The sequence below is a fragment of the Pelodiscus sinensis genome, chromosome 5 (genome assembly GCF_049634645.1).
Source record: "Pelodiscus sinensis isolate JC-2024 chromosome 5, ASM4963464v1, whole genome shotgun sequence".
In the NCBI taxonomy this organism is placed as follows: domain Eukaryota; kingdom Metazoa; phylum Chordata; order Testudines; family Trionychidae; genus Pelodiscus; species Pelodiscus sinensis.
In genome coordinates, this window is record NC_134715.1 from 19,089,526 (window position 1) to 19,104,449 (window position 14,924).

At 43.1% G+C, this 14,924-nt stretch overlaps 1 protein-coding gene across 1 annotated transcript in view; it reads right to left on the reverse strand.

The window, feature by feature from the left end:
• Nucleotides 1-1,987: 1,987 nt before the first annotated feature.
• The window catches only part of HPGDS (hematopoietic prostaglandin D synthase), a 67,791-nt gene continuing 54,854 nt past the window's right edge, over nt 1,988-14,924 (reverse strand). The window contains exons 4-6 of the mRNA XM_006111950.3: nt 8,862-8,971; nt 3,243-3,341; nt 1,988-2,476 (exon numbers count right to left, since the gene is read on the reverse strand). Of these exons, the coding sequence (XP_006112012.1) occupies nt 2,312-2,476; nt 3,243-3,341; nt 8,862-8,971 (374 nt within the window). The 3' untranslated portion in view covers nt 1,988-2,311. The remainder of the gene's footprint in view (nt 2,477-3,242; nt 3,342-8,861; nt 8,972-14,924) is intronic.

Consider the following 14,924-nt stretch of genomic DNA (forward strand, 5'->3'; position numbering starts at 1 on the left):
GACTCGCTGTTTGCAACCGGCTGCACACATGTTGCCTCCTGCTCTGGGGACGGAAACTTGATACCTCAGGACCCACCATCCATCCTCCTGCCACCAGCTGCGCTGCCGTTTACGCTCCAGCTCTCTCCCTTCTCCAAGTTCTATGGTGGGACCGATCCTTTTCCTTTCCTTATTTTTCCCCCTCCCCCAGGGCTCTGTGCCCGGCCAAGGGTGGACTGCTGCGGCAGGAGCTGCCTTTGTCCCCAAGAGCCCCCTCACTGTATCCTCCATGGATGGGCAGGGTATGGAGGGGGTGGGAGCTGAGGAAGAAGCGCAGGCTAAGGGATGTGCTGGCCACTGCTTCCTGCCACTCCCCTTGGGGGGGGTGGGTCTAAAATTTTAACAGATTGAGAAGAGGTCTGCATGCTCGAAAAGGTTGGGAACCACTGCACTAGAGAACAAACTAGATGAATTTCTAGGAAAGCACAAAGCTAGTTATTAGAACCTAATGTACCAGACAACCATTCATTTTGTAAACAGGTGCTGAGGGAAGGTTTAATTTTAAAGGAGAATTCAGCTCCAGTAAAACTTGGTGCCGCTGCTGTTACGTAGGAGAAATAAGACTTTCATTCACACTGGTCATCTTCTCTCATCAGTTTACTTTCTACAGCCTATTGTATCAGACTAGTTTTAGATTGGCTCAGAACTGCAGTTTTTGTTGTATCTGTCTTTTGTGCAGTACAGTGAAGTTAGTGAGCGGTTATTCTGTGGCTGTTGTAAATAGATATATTGAGGATCCTGGGAAAGTTACTTGCAGCGTAAAACTGGCCGAAGGATGGGAGACCAGAGAGGGACAATTGGGGCTACTTTGCTTCAGAAAAATTATTGGGCCTAGTGAGAACAAATAAGAACTATAGGGTTAGAGCAGGGGATTGAATGTTGAGAGAGGGACTTTGTGCTCCACTCTGCTAAATGCTGTGTGTAACCTCAGGTAAGTAATTTAACTTTTCTATCTGTTTCCTCATCTGTAGAATGAGTATATGGCATGTAACATGCTTTAAGAGTCTCCAAATAAAAGGCATTCTGTACATCAGAATTTCACAGCTTCTGTTGGTGCCCCATCTTGGGTGGGATGGACACAGGTATGCCCTCTATTTCACACTAATTGCTGCCATCTTACTGTGCCTTTTCTCTTACCTCTGCTTTTCCATCCTTTCCCTTGTCACTCTATCTGTAACTGATTCCCTTCTTTTTTTCACGTTCTCCCCACTCTGTCTCTCCTTTTATAGCTCTGCTTCCCCCATTCATCAAGTGGCTAAATAGTATGCACTTGGGTTGGGAGGAGTCTGTTGGGTCCACCCAATACTGAACAGTGGCTGCTGCAGCTTCAACTTGCAGCATTGTATGTGAGTTTCTCTTGTAGGCGCACAGAGGTAAAGTTGGCTGCCTTTCAAAGAGCTTTGCCTACAGGCATTTGTTTACCAGCAGCATGTCTGAACCAAACCCGTAGGGATCTGGATTTCCGCAGGTTCCCCACTCACACTGATGGTCTGTATTTCCCTATGTCCATTCCCTTTTCTCCCTCTCTGGACTAGATTAGTATTTCTCACACTGAGGTGATCCTAAAGATGTAGAATAGTACTGTCAAGATAATTTCTATCCAAGAAACTGCCCTCAGTGTCTCTTCTTTCTCTGGAATCTGCCGTGAAAGCAGAGTTGGACGTACCAGTTTCAAGAGCTGCTGTATTTTAAATCTTTGAACATGAGTGGTGCAGGGGAAGGGATATCAAGTGCTGATACTCCTCACCATAGCATTCTAAGTCTACCATGTCCACTTTTTCATTCATCTTTCATAAGCAGAGCTAAAATTGTTGATCATGTTATTTTGTACAGTGAAAAACATAATCCATCTCTGAGACATCGCAACTAATACAAGCATAAATGTACTGAAATGTATCCTTAGTATAAATCTCCATGTTACAGCCAGAGAAAAATACAGAGTCCGGTATATTTTAGTCCATTTTATAATGATAATAGCAGCATTTAATTTATTTTGCATCTTTCAAATTGCACACATGTAAAACAATTAAATGTTAACTACTCTGAAACTTGTTCCATTGACAAGTATTCTCCTTATCCTTGAAAACTAATGAATGCAGGGAAGAGGAAGAATTTAATATGGCTAAAAATATGTCCCAAGCAGTGTGATAGACCGAATCATATTGGGCACTGAGTTGTCATAATTTTTGTAAAATAGTAACTCTAGAAGAAATTAGACGTGCTGAGTTATTTTGAATAAATGCACATGTTTTTCAAAACCAGAAAGGCTGATCTATAGTGTAGTCTTTGGTCTCTGCTCAATCCAGGCTGCAATAGCAGGAAGTGCTTGTACTCTCTCTTTCAGAGCCAAAAGTTTTGGATAGTTGTCCACCAGGCCAGGCCTAAGGACCAGAAAAGTTGTACTGCACACATCCCAGTAGAAATCAGCCCAGGTTACCTGGTGAAAACAAAGTGTAAAACAATTACTCAATGAGCATATGTGATCAAATAGCAGAACTATTAACATGGATGAGCTATAGTGAATCTAAACTGATGAACTGCATTTTAAATTTGGTTTGGGCCCTTCTATGTCCACAGTCTTTTGCCTCTTCAATCTGCAAGTACAGAAGTTACTCCTGGTGAAGCTACAATTTGTTGCTTTTAGCGTAAGGGGGTATGTTTAGGACCTATCCATGCTGTACGTTTTAATCATGTTGTAACTTGACCCACTGACTTAACTCCAGCTAAGGATAGGGGTCTGCGTCTGCACGGTTGAGAAATTGTTTGAATTGATTTTTAAAGTGTTATGAACCAGTTCAGTTTATACTTAGTTTCCATAGGCCAGTAAATATGGACCGGATCAATCTGTGCTAACTGACCATGGAGACCCAGTGTCGAATCTTGGGGCTTTTTAAGTAAAGGCTAGAACACTTACTCTATTTTCAGTTCAAACACATGCTGCAGCCACACTGACCAGTAGTGATGAAAATGATTTGATTCAAAACTGTTTTAAACTGGTTCTACAAACATGAATCTAGGAGTGTGGACCTGAAATTGTGAGGGTACTCAGCCTGAAAGCATGGTAGGAAGGAAAGCAAAGAATTAAAACCAACACAAAACAAAGGATGTTTCTCAGCTCTCTTGTTGGGAAGGCAAAAACTGTTAAATTTCCTCCAGTTTGCTACAGTAGCAAGGGGATTTGAAAGAGGAAAAAAGATACTCACAGATTTCCCAACCAGCCACTTTTTATCCCCTAAGAAATTATCCAAATCTTGTAGTAGTCCAGGAGCTGTATTAGTTAGGAGGTCGTTATAGATCTGTTGCTGGGGAAAAAAAAGAATAAGTGGAGAGGGTGATCAAATTTGGTTCTTCCAATTTCTTGAGGGAATAAATATGGGTTTGCAAAATTTCATGACAATGGAATCATTTGATTTCATGAGTATAACCTGAAAAATATGTATTGATATTTGCTTGGCTGGTATTTATATAGTGGTTATACACCTCATCTTTACAGTAGTTGCTAGTGCAACAAAAGGCTAAACATCTCAGAGCAAAACAAAAATGCTTTTTTTCTTTTAAGAGAATTGTTGCCTTAATTTGACCTGATATGACTCAATAAACAATTATCTGACAACTGAAAAACCTTACATATGTCTCCAATGGATGCTGCCCTTTTGTAGTTCTACCCATTTTCACAATGATAGTCTCTGAAGCCACTTTGTGTTTGTACTCTCTCTCTCTGTCAGGTTCTCAGTTGCTTCAGCGTTTGGTTGTTGCTCCTCCAACCCAGGGAGGAAGCAGGAGAGCTTTCTCTATGCTTTCCTCCAAGGGGGAGCAGTGAATGTTTTCCAGTGTCTGCCAAATGTTCTGGGTTTTTAATGACCTCATGGTTTGAGGCTTGGTTCAGCACCTGTATTTTGCTGTGAAAAATGTCAAGGGAGGCTGACTTTTGTGAGGTGATTACTAAGTACCTCTAATTGACTGTAATAAGTTTTCTGGGTGTTGCCTCTCATGTTGAGCTGGTCAATGTGCAAATGTCTCTGAGGTCACTGCCTTAGCATGTCCACTCTTTGTGAGGTTAATGGCTCAGCTCATATGTTTTGCTCTCCTGATGTGGCCAGTTGCTTCTGGTCTGATGTCAAGCAGGCTTTTGAGAGCTTTTCACTTAGCACCTCTCAACTTTTTTGGTCTAGAGTCAAAAGCCATTTCTCTGAAGTTCACTGGCTGATGAGCTCATCTAGTGAACAGATGTCCGGGCTCAGGCTTAGATGATGTGCTTTCTCTTATCCTGAGCAGGTGACAAGATGCAGAACATAGTGAGATTACTGGCTTAGCAGCTTTGGCTGTGCTGATGTTAAGGCAGAGGACTCACTGAGGACCTTCAGCCTGCTGGTCTGATGCTGGAAGGCATTCCTATGTAATGTCACTGGCTCAGCTGCTCAAACTTGCAAAACGGGTTGAGGAAGGTTTCTCTTCAAACATTCTCAATATATTACAATCTCAAACCCAGAGATAGGAAAGGGCAGGTCCACCTTACAGGGACATGTCCACCTAAGGTATGCAACTCCAGCATACCTTAGATCGAGTTGCCACTGTGTCAACAGGAGAAACTCTCCCATCAATTTCATTACACCTCTTGTTCTGGTGGAGTATCGAAGTCAATGAGACAGTGATTGATTTATCAGGTCTTTACTAGACCTGCTAACTCAACCCCTGGGGGATTGCCTGCCACAGCACCAATCTTGGAGTAAGTGTAGACCTGCCCTTAGAGTCCTGCACGTTAGGAGGTCCTTAGAGAGGTAGCTGTAACTCTTACCGTCAAGGCATTGACAAACATCTGGTAGTGAGTCGCCATTCCTCAATGTTTGATATGAAAAGGGCTGGTAACTTGAATTTTTCAGAAGCACTCAGCCTGAACCAGATTTTCCCTGTATTATTTTGGTTAACTTTTTAGTCTACTAATCATTTTCATATTTCCTTGGCAAAGAGGGTTGAGGTATTCATGTTTTGAAAGGTAAATCCTTATTGTATTCAGTTGTTTAATAATTGTAGATTGATTCTTGTTGCATAGCACCCCATATGTGCCTGGCACTTCACATAGCAAGTAAAGACACGAGTTCTGTCCAACATTACTTATACTATTGCACTTCTGGAAATCTTTCTTTACTGCAGACATTTGACAAGCTCTATAACTGCTAGGTAGGCTCACTGTTATGTAATAACATGGCTTGCTCTCGTTGCCATTTATAATGATTATTAGCCTTTCAGGGAAAAATTATTGATGATGTTTGTCCAAGTCCTTTTAAAACTTTCCTGCTGACTTTTGAAGTAACCTTAAGGTTTCTGTATTTGGCATTTTTGTTTTGTGAGTAGTTTTAAATCATGTTGCAAATCGATTTCATTCCAGAAAGCTCAAAATTCCGTTAGGAGTCTTTTTTTGGTTACAGTAACTGCTAGGTTTCATTTCTACCATAAGGTGGCAGCATTCCAACCCAAAAAGAAAAGTTTGGAAAGTGAATAGGGAGGAAGCCGGGCGTAGCTGCAAGGAAGAAGGCCCTTCAGGAGAGTTTCTGAAGAAACAATTTTCTAGGACCCTATCCCTCCTGTTTCACCACCTCTTGCCCATTTCCCCTACCCACACAAAGTGAGGATTGGTGTGTTTGTCTTTTAGTGCTGGTGACGTAAGCTTGACCGCTAGCCCCGGAGGCATAAAAACTCCAGCCTCAGAACAGGTGCAGTATGTAGGATAGTGTCATACAAGGGTCCCTAACTCATTATGGAGACATTGGTAACTTCAGTGGCTGTGGCAATAGTACTGCCACCCCAAGGTTTTAAAAAAAACGTTACCCCTCCCTGCACGTGTGCACACATACGAAAACTGGGGGTTGGGATTTGAGTCATTCAAGGTTTGTGTTTTCAAGCACTGCTCTGAGGGAAACTTTTCCTTTAAATGTAAAACTGTCCATCTCACACAATCATTGACTCCAGCTGGGGCTTAAGGAAAGCATAAATGTGAGATTCATCCTGAAAATTGTGAGAGCTAATACTGAGATAAAGCTTCACACTTTCAGGAGAGATTCCATCTCTTCACATGCAAAGAATAAAGTGCTACCCCCACATCCAAAAATACAGCACTTATCCTGAGCACAGAATGAATTTTCTGAGAATTTACAAGTGATTTTTCATTACTTTGAATTAAAATTCATTATAATGTAAAGGCCTTGGCATGCTGACACTTTAGATTTTTATTCTGAACGATCTGCATGCTATAATCTAAGCTCTTTAAACATCCAGCATAATTAATACACATGGAAAGTTTGCACATATGCTGCATTTCAAGAAATTAGTTTGTAACAATTGTTGCTAATTCTGCCTTACTAAATCTCAAGCACAAGCAGGACAAGATCTTGGGTCATTTTTAACTAGAGTTAAAATTTGACACCACAAATAACTCAAGTTGTCACCCTTCCTCTACAACTGCTACTGGTCTTGTAAAGAGTCAATAGTCTGAACTATACTGAAGTTGTGACGAGGTTCTCATTAGTGAAAGATTTGGCCCATCTTCTTAAAGTTTCCCTGGCTACATTTCATCTTGAATATCAGTGCTTGAGGTAGCACTTTCAGATGAGCAATGGAAAGGCAGGGGGCCGTTAAAGCATAGACACACTGAAACTTGGGACTATCCCACCTCTTCAGGTTCACTTTGGCCATCTTGAACTGCTCTGGGGAGTGAAAAGCAGCTGTAAACACAACCAGTACTATTAGAATGTTTTGTCCTGTTCCAGCTAGACCAATACGTTGAATCTGGCCCATTATGGGAAAATAAAAGTTGATGTTACCTATCATCAAAGAATTAGAAATGTCCTGTGGTAACCTTCTCTTGGGTTTTCTTTTTTGTGTTGTTAAATGAAATATTTAATTAAAAAAAGAAAATTACCAAATAAAAATCAGAGTGGAGATTGAGACTACACATCAGTAACTAATTAGTGGTATAGATCAGTGTTTCTAAACCAATGGTACAAATACCCTTGGGCTACTCAAGAAAAGTCGGGGGGGGGGGGAGTACCTCAACACAACTGAAATTTGGAGAAAACTGAATTTTTGTTTTAAGTTTTGCAGCATTTTATTATTCTTGTACTTATTACACCCAAAAATTTCATCATCTGCCTGGCTACGATTAATTTGTTTAAACAAATGTGAAAAGAAAAATTTGTGTGTCTGAAAACTATAGGTATCAGTGGTACTTATAATTTATTTTTTTTAAAGGGTACTTTATAAAAAAAAAAGTTGAGAAACACTGATCTATATTACACAGATTTTGTAACTATCTCTAATCATTACAGGAAAGCACAAGTTAAGGCTTGATTTAAAAGGTGACTACTTAATACACTCGTCTCTTTTAACTTGTCCTACCTTCCTCTCTCCTATTCTTGCTGGGACCTGTGATTCTTCATATTAAGTTGGCTTCCCAACTAATTGAGATTGGATGGATGGAGCTTAGGGTTATATATTGCCTACAAGAGACTTTTTTTTTTTTTTTGCTTCCACTGTAATGCTAACCGTCTAAAATAATGTGGAATTCCTCCTCTCTCCACTTATTTTTCAAACATATTTTCCACCGCTTACTTCCTAAGCCAGTTCACCTTCTCCCAAACATATTTGTTCATTTCAGCGTCCAACCCTTCATTTTTTCTCTAGAGTCAGTTCCCAGAACAAAAGGAAATAATAAAAAATGTTGCTTTGTTTCCTTGGACATGTCATGAGGACATTTTCAGAAGTTTTACAGCACCTGCCAAGATTCATGCTGTAGCAGTTACTATTTGCCATTACCATTGGCTTACTATTGCTTTTATAAATAACTACTCATGATATTGCACTTTGTTTTTACAGGTTAGGAGAGAACAGAGTTTAGAGATGTACCTAAATATGGAACTTTACCTAATTAGTCTTATTTCCAGAGTTTTGGTTGAGGTGTGTATTTTGTTTCATATTTTCTCTGTGGGAGTTGGAATGCTATTAATTTTGTAAGTTTGAGCAGACCAAATAGAACATAGTTAGAAGCTAATGAAAATGGTATTAAATACATCCGTGGCCATTGAACTGCACAGAGGATATAGGAAGTTTTTAGTATGCATTTCTAATTAAACATCTAGGCTGTGTCTACACTGGCCTCCCTTTCAGAAAAGGGATGCTAATGTAGCACTTTGGAATAGGCAAATCCGCGGGGGATTTAAATATCCCCTGCGGTATTTGCATTAACATGGCTGCCGCTTTTTTCCGGCTTGGAGATAAGCCGGAGAAAAGCGCCAGTCTAGACGTGATTCTCCGAAAAATAAAGCCTTTTCCGGAGAATCACGTCTAGACTGGCGCTTTTCTCCGGCTTATCTCCAAGCCGGAAAAAAGCGGCAGCCATGTTAATGCAAATACCGCGGGGGATATTTAAATCCCCCACGGATTTGCCTATTCCAAAGTGCTACATTAGCATCCCTTTTCCGAAAGGGAGCTATATTGTGTTTAATGATAGCAGAGCCAGGAGCAAGGTAATACAACACATGCTTAAGAACACCAGAGGGAGTATCAATGTCAAAAGTAAAGAAAGAATAAGGGTATGTCTACACTGCAGTTTTTTTGGAAAAATGCTTTTTTTCCAAAAAAAATTCACTTACGTCCACACTGCAATCGTGTTCTTTCGGGGGAAAAAAATCGAAAGAACAGAGGCGGTTTTCTGACATTGGTAAACCTCTTTCTACCAGGAAGAAGCCTTTTCCCGAAAGAGCTCTTTCCAGATACACTATACTTTCACAGGTATAAATCTCTTTGATTTAAATCAGTGATCAGATTACTTTCACATCCGGATTCTTCTCTGCCCAGGGAAACATGGACACGAAGTCATCAATGGTGTCCACAATGGCATCAGCCAGAGCTTGTTCCAGAGGAGTCTGACCGGCCAGACCTGTGGGATTCAAATTAAAAAGGGTGAGTAAAGAGACGCTATCTGCCTCAGCAAGTTATTCCTAAAAGTAAGGTATGTGTGCTCAGGCCAATACTGCAGAGCTTTTATTAATATCCTGAGCTGCTGCTGAGCCCTCACATCCAGCAGCTACTTCAGATCCATTGCTCTATAACAAAACTCTTCATCTTCCCTTCTCCTGCCTCTCTGCTCCATCTTCACTCGCTGACAAGTCTGTCCTTCCTATCTCAGCCCCATGGAATCTTTGAGTCTTGCTTCTCTTCCTATTATCCCCAGACTCTCTCAAAGCCTCAGGATGCCTTTTTTTCCACTCCCATCAGACTTTTTCCACTTCTTTTCCCATCCAACTGCAAGTAATCTCATTTTCTCCTGGCTTTTGCCTCCTCCCAAAGTGCCTCAGTTGAAGTTCATTTCCTTTCCGTTTTGATACCACCCCATCCTTGAAATCCTCTTCCTATGTCTTAATGCATTATAGACAAGCTCCTTGGCTTTCACCTTGTCTCCTACTGCCCCACTCTTTTTCTCTCCCATTATTTTCCTGCCACCTGTGGTCTTCCCAACCTTTTTGCCATCTTCTTCTTCTTTTCTTCCCTTTGTCGTTTTGTCCTTCCTCAGTTTCATGCCCTCACTCAGGCTTCTCATCCTCATCTCATCTCATTCTAATTTCCCTTGAAAGCTTCTTTTTGAGCAACCTCTTTCCCCTCCCCCAATATCTCACGTCCTCCTTCTGAATTATTCTCTTGCCTTATTCAGATTTCAAGCTCCTCAGAGCACAGAACATGCCTCTTTCTTTGAGTAAAGCCATGTAAACTGTAGAAGCTGCAGAAACCATTTTATGTTTAGCTAGAAGCCATCTTTTGTAGTAGAAACCATTTCAGCTTTTTTCCTTTGCACGTAGGCCAGAGTGAACTTTCTATCACCCCATGTGCCAGGCCAAGACAGATGTGCTATTGGAATGTGTTAATTGGGCTGGTTCAGAGAGGAGAGGTACTCCCTCGTACCTGGCCGCCATCTTGTTGATAAGGCTTTGTTTTTCCTAATTTAATTGATTTCTGTAATTCGATGCCCTGACGTCAGACTGTTTGGTTAAGGGTATAAAGATACTAGGATTGATTGTATTAGCCAGCCTCACTCGGCCCGGTTTTGCTTGGACCATGTTTAGCTCACTTTGTTTTTATTGGCCAATAAAACTGTCTGTTTAGCCGTGTAAACTGAGTGAAGTCTTTGCTTTGACAATTTTGAGGTTCCACCGAGATTCCTAATGCGCCACTTGCCCGTATGGACGGACCGGCACTCCACTTCCAAACCTCTCAGAGCGCTCAATAGAAGGTAAGGGGATACCTGTTACGAAATCTCCTGGTGAGGGCTTAGGATTTGGAGTGACGGCCGGCCATTGGGGTAAGGGGAGCTACGGAATCCAATTTTGTGGAGCGGCTAACATTTTGTCTGTCTGTGTCTGTCTTTGTCTTATGTGCCACAGTTCCAAAAGGGCACACCGGTGTCTCTAGTGAGGCAGCCATGCGCTGGACCCTCTGTGTTTGGACGCTAAAAGCTGGTGTGGTGCCATTACTCTCTCTCGGCACACGGAACTGTGGGAAAGCTTTGTTGACTCTCTTTCTGTTGTTTGTGAATGTAGTACTGACCTCTGAGGCTAACCCCAGGCCATAGTATTTCCCCATTCCGTCAGGCTGTCTCCAGGCGCCAGGACATGGTGTTCTGTTGGGTTGGGGTGGGTGCCGGAAACCCCTGTGAGCGGGTGGATTTTGGTCCAGCGTCTCACAAGAAAAAGGGGGTGGGGATCAGTGCGAATTCTTGATTCGGTGACTCGCAGAACGAGCAGGCGGATCCTGATTCGGTGACTCGCAGAGCGAGCAGGCGGATTCTGATTTGGTGACTTGCAGAAGACAATAGTGTAAGCAGGCGGACTTTGGTTCGGTGTCTTACAGAATCTTTTAAGCACATGCAGAAAATGGGGGTAGGTCAGTCTACAGGAATTCCAGTGCCTTCTAAGGACAGTCCGGCTTTCTTTATGTATACTCACTATGGGAAAAATACTTTCAAGTTTTTAAATAAGTGGAATTTGTATACCCAAAATGACTCTAAATTACAATTCCCATTGAAAGGGACTTTTGATGTAACTAAAACTTTACATTTAAGGGAGGCTCTTGAGGGTCGTGGAGCGAAAACTCCCGATCTGCAATGGTCTGCCTATCTACCATGGTATGAGGAAACCTTTAAAAGGCAGAAAGAATCTCAATTAAGAAGCTTCAAAGATACTCAGGAAAAACTGCAAACACAGATTAAACTGCTGAAAGAGGCTGGCACTCAATCGAAAGCAGTGATAACTAAGCCTAGTGCACCACCTACTGGGCAATTGTATCCTTGTCTCCCAAACCCTGATTCACAGGATGACATGAATGATGTCCTGTGCCCCATGTGGAATCCCCTGCCATCCCCAGCCCCATTTTCAGCTCCCGACTCCAAGCAGCTTCAGGAATCCAAGTTGTGACTGATAGAGAGAAACAGGGTACAGGGGTACTCCCCATTACATATCAGATTTCTGAGGGAAGCACTGTTCTCCTCCAGCCAGCTACTCCTAAAGGACAACGATCAGTGACACATATTGAAGCGGGGAATAATAGCCCGATTGCTACTTATCCTTTACGGGAAGTCCCAAACCCTAAAGGAGGGCGTATGCAGGTTTACCAACCCTGGACAAAGACCGAATTACACGCCATGGCCAAAGATTTTCCTTCAGTAGAAGAGGACCGGGTGAAATTTAAAGCGGAACAGGAACTAATAATACGGTCTTATGGTCCTAACTGGCAAGACCTTGATCTGCTTTTGAGGGTGATTCTGCCTGATGATAAGCGTAAAAAGATTTTAGAGAAGGCAGGCTGGCCACCCGGGCCCATTTCAGGAGACCCGGACCTAGAAGATACTGTTAGGGCTGTCACCCGAGCTAGGAATGGACTGCTAGATAGTATTCTTCAGGTCTTTCCCAAACGTCTGAATTGGGTTAAAATTAACACCTGCAAGCAGGAAGAAAATGAGTCACCAGGTGCTTATTTGGAAAGGCTTACTGAAGTGTTTGAAAGGCACTCTGGCATTGAAAACCCAACTGACACTGCTAAGCAAGCGTTAGGTGCTGCTTTTGTTACTGGACTGGATCCGGCTATCCAGACCCAGTTAAAACACATAACCATCGGCTGGGAAACTAAATCCTGAGAAGAACTTTTGACAGTGGCAAACAACTGCAGACAGTGCAGAAAGGCTAAGCAGGACAAAGAACCTAAGCTTATGGTTCTGCAATCACTGCCTACTAAAACAGGCAGGGGTCGGGGGCGTCCCATAGAATGACAGTCAAGGGGCTCACCCTGGTCTGAAAATTCTGCCGGCCGTGGTAACCCCAGGACAGTGACAAATGCAATTATTTGTCACTATTGCAAACAGCCCGGACACTGGAAGAGTCAGTGCCCGAACTGCCCTGGGCTGCCAGAGCCTGTAGCTTTCAGACCACCGCAGGGTCAGTTTACGTTAGCGACGGCTGAGAGTCAATAGGGGTGCCCAGAGGAGGATTGCAACTTCACCTTTTTATCTCCGCTTATTCCCCTAAATTCTGATGGCACTCTCACTTGCCAGGTTGCTGGACAAAACACCCAGGTTTTAGTGGACACAGGTGCTAGCAGGTCCACCCTCCAAGGATCTTCTTTTTCTATTCCCATTTCTAACCAGGTTGTTAATGCAGTTGGTATTTCTAATCAAGTTGTACCTCACCCTGTTTCTAAACCTGTCCCTCTTGTACTAGGACCCATTTCAGAGCATCATTCTTTTCTTCTAAGTCCTACCTCCCCTGTGATTTTGTTAGGGAGAGATTTATTGTGCAGATTGCGTTGCACTATTTTCTGTACTCCTGATGGGGTTTATCTTGAAGTGCCTGCACAGATCCAACAGGAGGTGGAGGACCTACTGCAGGGTCCTGACACCGTCCTGTTTCCCTTAATTTCTGATTCAGATGCTGATCTTTTGTCCCAGGTCCCCAACTGTTTGTGGGCCACCACCCCAAACGAAGTGGGCAGGATATCAGTGGATCCCGTTTACATTTCTATTGACAAAACTAAGCGTCTGCCCCGTATTACTCAATACCAACTGAATCCTGCAGCTGAGGCAGGGATTCAGCCTGTTATTTCTGACCTCTTGGCACAAGGTGTTCTTATTCGCTGTACAAGTGAATGTAACACTCCTATACTGCCTATAAAGAAACCTGGAAGAGACACCTATCGTTTCGTCCAGGACCTTCGAGCTATCAACGCTATTGTTATTTCTCAATTTCCTGTTGTGCCTAACCCGACCACTATTCTCTCCTCTATCCCACCTGATTCCACTCATTTTACCGTTGTTGATCTCTCCTCCGCTTTTTTCAGTGTTCCCCTCCAGCCTGATTGCCAATATCTTACTGCTTTTACTTATAAAGGACAGCAATACTGTTGGACTGTTCTGCCACAAGGGTTTAGAGATTCTCCCACCTACTTTTCACAAATTCTACGGCAGGATCTCTCTGACATTACATTTCCTTCCGGCTCTGCTCTTATTCAATATGTAGATGTTTTGCTTCTTTGTAGCGCTTACCTTGAGACCTGCAGATCAGATTCTGTTGTACTTCTCACTGCTTTAGCTAATAAGGGTCATAAAGTGTCTAAAGAAAAACTTCAGCTCTGCAAGCCCACGGTTCGGTATTTGGGCCATGACCTCTTGGCAGGGAGCCGTCACCTCTCTGCTGATAGAATCCAGGCAATCCGTTCTGCCCCTAAGCCCACTACCCCTTCCCAAGTCCGCTCTTTCCTCGGTATGGCTGGGTACTGCAGACAATGGATTCCTAACTTTTCTCAGCTAGCCAAACCACTCCAGGAGCTCACCCGTAATGCAACCCCTTCTCCTATACTGTGGGGATCTCAGCAAAACACTGCATTCTCATCTCTGAAACAGGCGCTAGCTTCTGCTCCAGCTCTGGGCTTGCCCGATTACTCCCGTCATTTCACTTTGTTCTGTCATGAAAAAGAGGGATGTGCTTTGGGTGTACTGGTGCAGAAACACGGTGATAAATACCGCCCTCTTGCTTATTACAGCACTTATCTTGACCCCGTTGCGGCCTCATTTCCACCGTGCCTCCATGCCATTGCGGCAGCAGCACGGATTTTAGAGCAAGCAGAACCTCTGGTTTTACAATCTCCTTTAACACTGGCTGTTCCTCATTCGGTGTCAGCATTACTCTTAAAAGGGAAATCCCAACACCTTTCTAATGCCCGTCTTGTTAAATACGAACGACTTCTCTTTGCTTCTCCCAATGTCTCTGTAATCCGCTGTGACACTTTAAATCCCACTACACAGCTCCCTGCACCCCACGAGGGGGAGCCTCATGACTGTTTGCAGATTGTGCAAGCCGTCACCTCTCCCAAACCAGACCTGTCCGAAATGCCTTTGGATAACCCTGATTTTATACTGTATACAGACGGTTCTTGCTTTTACAATTCTAGTGGAGTTTTAGTAGCAGGCTATGCAGTTTGTACTGTCTGGGATGTCATAGAATCTGCCCCTCTGCCTACTGTTTCTTCTGCACAGGTAGCGGAATTAATGGCTCTCACAAGGGCTTGTCATATTGCTGCAGGAGCATCTGCTACTATCTACACTGACTCCCGGTATGCTTTTGGCATAGTTCATGATTTTGGTACGCTCTGGAAGCAGCGAGGTTTCCTTACCTCCTCTGGCCACTCTATAAAGAATGGACCTTATGTAGCTGCTTTACTTGATGCAGTTCTTTTACCTTCGGCTCTTGCTATTAAGTGTGAAGCTCATTCCTCTTCCTCTAATGAAGTTGCATTAGGAAATAACATGGCCGATCGGACTGCTAAGGCAGCCGCCCTAGGTCCTCCTCGGG